At 38.5% G+C, this 3,151-nt stretch overlaps 1 gene segment (V, D, J or C); it reads left to right on the forward strand.

Moving 5' to 3' along the window:
- The first annotated feature begins 412 nt into the window (after positions 1–412).
- On the forward strand, positions 413–2,146 carry LOC120031874. The segment is given in 3 exon segments: positions 413–421; positions 848–914; positions 1,583–2,146. Coding segments are annotated over 3 exon segments (393 nt in total).
- Positions 2,147–3,151: the final 1,005 nt, after the last annotated feature.

Here is a 3,151-nt window from a genome sequence, read left to right on the forward strand (position 1 = left end):
CCACCACTGTTAAATCTGAGATCAACATGTTTAATAAAGGAATATACAACATGGATCACTATCACTACTACTGCTGCTGTTGTCTTTCATATGGAAAATATGGAGGAATAATAGCAACACTGATCTAATGCTGGACTGTACCTACAGACTAGGAGAACACCTGATACACAGAGGAAGGAAAAAATACTAATATCTGGATTTAAGATACAATTCATTTGTATTATCTAGAAACAGCTTATATGAAGTGTTTGTTCTACCTGGAAGATGGTCAAGTGTATTAATGTTGATTATGATTCTGTATGAGTGATCTTCACTGTAACAGCTGCAGCATCACAACACAGAGAGGTTTTTGTACCAGCAGTAATATGGAATGTATCACTGTGGTGGACTTTTGGTAGCGGCACCAGGCTAGATGTTGGAAGTAAGTAAACAACTAAATTAACTGTTTTGTTCACCTTTTGATGTCGTGTTTCAATATTTCTATAAATTTAGCCTCAATATTGAGGATTTTTTAATTCACCTTTTCTACATGTTTTTGGGGAAAAATATACAAGACCTTCACATTATATGGACAATTTTAATAAGTATGTTATTACATCTAATTCAATTTGACCTGCCTTTAAACGATGAGAGTGATTAGCCTACATTCTAGATTAGGTGTATGAATAAACATACTGCACCTTGTAGGAAATAAACAGTAGTTTCAGCAAATTCTTTGGGAAAACAAAACAAAAAACACTTTATTTCTAATGAACAAGATAAAATCATCTTTGGCAAGTATTCATACCATATTAGAGTCAATGATTTGAACCACAATCTAAAGAAATTCAGCTTGTCCAATGGTCAGGAGGTTTTTGTACCAGCAGTATCACTGTGGTACACTTTTGGTAGCGGCACCAGACTAGATGTTGGAAGTAAGTAACAAGATCTGTTGATATTTCTTTCTGATTACACCAAGTATATTATTCTTACACTCTGTCTCTATGAAAATATTGCAATTTTAGATTTTCTAAACGTTTTAATTGCTTTTGATTGGGCCTTTTTCCAACTAACATTTTATTGAATCAAAATGTTATATTGTAGGTTTATTTATGTCTGATTTGTATGCAGAATATAACTCTTAGTTCTGGTATGACAATTATTTAATAGTATTGGATATAGTAGTCATTATTGTTGCATTGAGTTCACGGTAGCCTTCACTGTTAGTGTGAAGACAAAGGGTCTCAGTTATGTTGGTAACCAACTTCATGAACTAACATGGTTGATATGTGATTAAAAATAATTCTGTCTCAAATTCTGCAAATACTATGAATATGACTAGGCCATTCTCATCAGATCCATTCCTAAATAATATCTGTATGACATGTATAACAGACGTCGTATAACTTGTAACTCTGCTTATTTAATACTTGTTCGGTTCATAAATCTGCTTTATCATATTACTAAACAATCTAACTTGTACATTCATATTTAGAGGGCATTTCCAATTCACTTTATTTTGATGTGTACTTTGCTGAAGATGAGCTCTTACTGTAGTTGTACTTGATGTAGTTAATAAGTTAATGTCTTCTGTTTGTTCCAGGTAACAGTGCTCCCACCCTCACCGTCCTGCCCCCATCTAGTGAGGAGCTGTCCAGTACAACAACAGCCACACTGACGTGTCTGGCCAACAAGGGCTTCCCCTCAGACTGGACCATGAGCTGGAAAGTGGACGGGACCAGCAAGAAGCAGGAGGCCAGTACCGGGGTCCTGGAGAAGGGCGGTCTGTACAGCTGGAGCAGCACCCTGACTCTCACTGCCCAGGAGTGGACCAAGGCAGGAGAGGTGACCTGTGAAGCCCAGCAGAAATCTCAGACTTCAGTCACCAAGACCCTGAGGAAGGCTGACTGTTCTGGGTAGGACCCACCAGTCACACACCCCTGTGGAGAGAGATTGCTGGTTCCTCTGCTTTGACTTGCTTCGTTCTCTGATTTAGTGATCGCTCTCGTATTGAATAACAGGGGGCTTGGCTTGAGTTCATGTGTCAATCCAATCTGTAGACTGAGATTTTGTTCGTTTTAGATTTGATGTGATCTATTTTATTCACTATCATGTTTGCTTTGATGCTTCAATTATGTAATAATGGATTCAAATAAAGATGTATTTTTGCAATCCATAATTGTGTTGTTTCTATTAGTTAACTGGATCATAGATATATTTGTAATATTCTGGAAAAATAAATGTAATCAGTAAGGCTGATTCATGGTGTCTTTGAAAACTGTCAGGCCTAAACCTCATTCTCACTTAACATCATCATTGACCAGTAATTAATACCATCTCAATATACTATGATATAATAGAAGAGGTTCTGCCATGGTAGTAGTTGATGACTGTCTTTACTCATCAGGATACTGAGTCTGTGTCAGACATGTTTAACTTGACAGACTTTACAGCAATAAAATAAGAACTATCACACAGTCTACGGGTGTCTTGGACATGTGTTATAGTCTGTGATTTGAAGTTAAATAAATTATTAAAATGACTAATATTGCAAGTGCCACTACTTCAAGATAGAAAGTATAGTTATAGTCTTCTCTATCTCCAAGCCCCTGGGGACAGGGCAAACATCTGGTGACAGTGCTGCTCTATTCTGGGACAAGCAGAACCACCGAGCCCTGTCTATGCAAATCTGTTTCACTCCCACTGCTACCAATCTAGTTTCAGTTTCACTGCCTGGACTGGGCCAGATGTGAGTGGGTTGACTAGTTTGACTGTAACCTCTCTGGTGGATTCAACGAGTGGGACTTTCTTACAATTAATAAACCAGCATGTAATAGATTACATGTAAGATGGGTATTTTTTTTCTTTTTTTCTTTTCTTTTCTTTAAATTATATATATTTTTTTTACCCCCCCTTTTCTCCCCAATTTCGTGGTATCCAATTGTTAGTAGTTACTATCTTGTCTCAACGCTACAACTCCCGTACGGGCTCGGGAGAGACGAAGGTCGAAAGCCATGCGTCCTCCGAAACACAACCCAACCAAGCCACACTGCTTCTTAACACAGCGCGCATCCAACCCGGAAGCCTGCCGCATCAATGTGTCGGAGGAAACACTGTGCACCTGGCGACCACCACTGCGCTGGTGCGCGATGAGACAAGGATATCCCTACCG

This window comes from Salvelinus namaycush, chromosome 38, assembly GCF_016432855.1.
Source record: "Salvelinus namaycush isolate Seneca chromosome 38, SaNama_1.0, whole genome shotgun sequence".
NCBI lineage: Eukaryota > Metazoa > Chordata > Actinopteri > Salmoniformes > Salmonidae > Salvelinus > Salvelinus namaycush.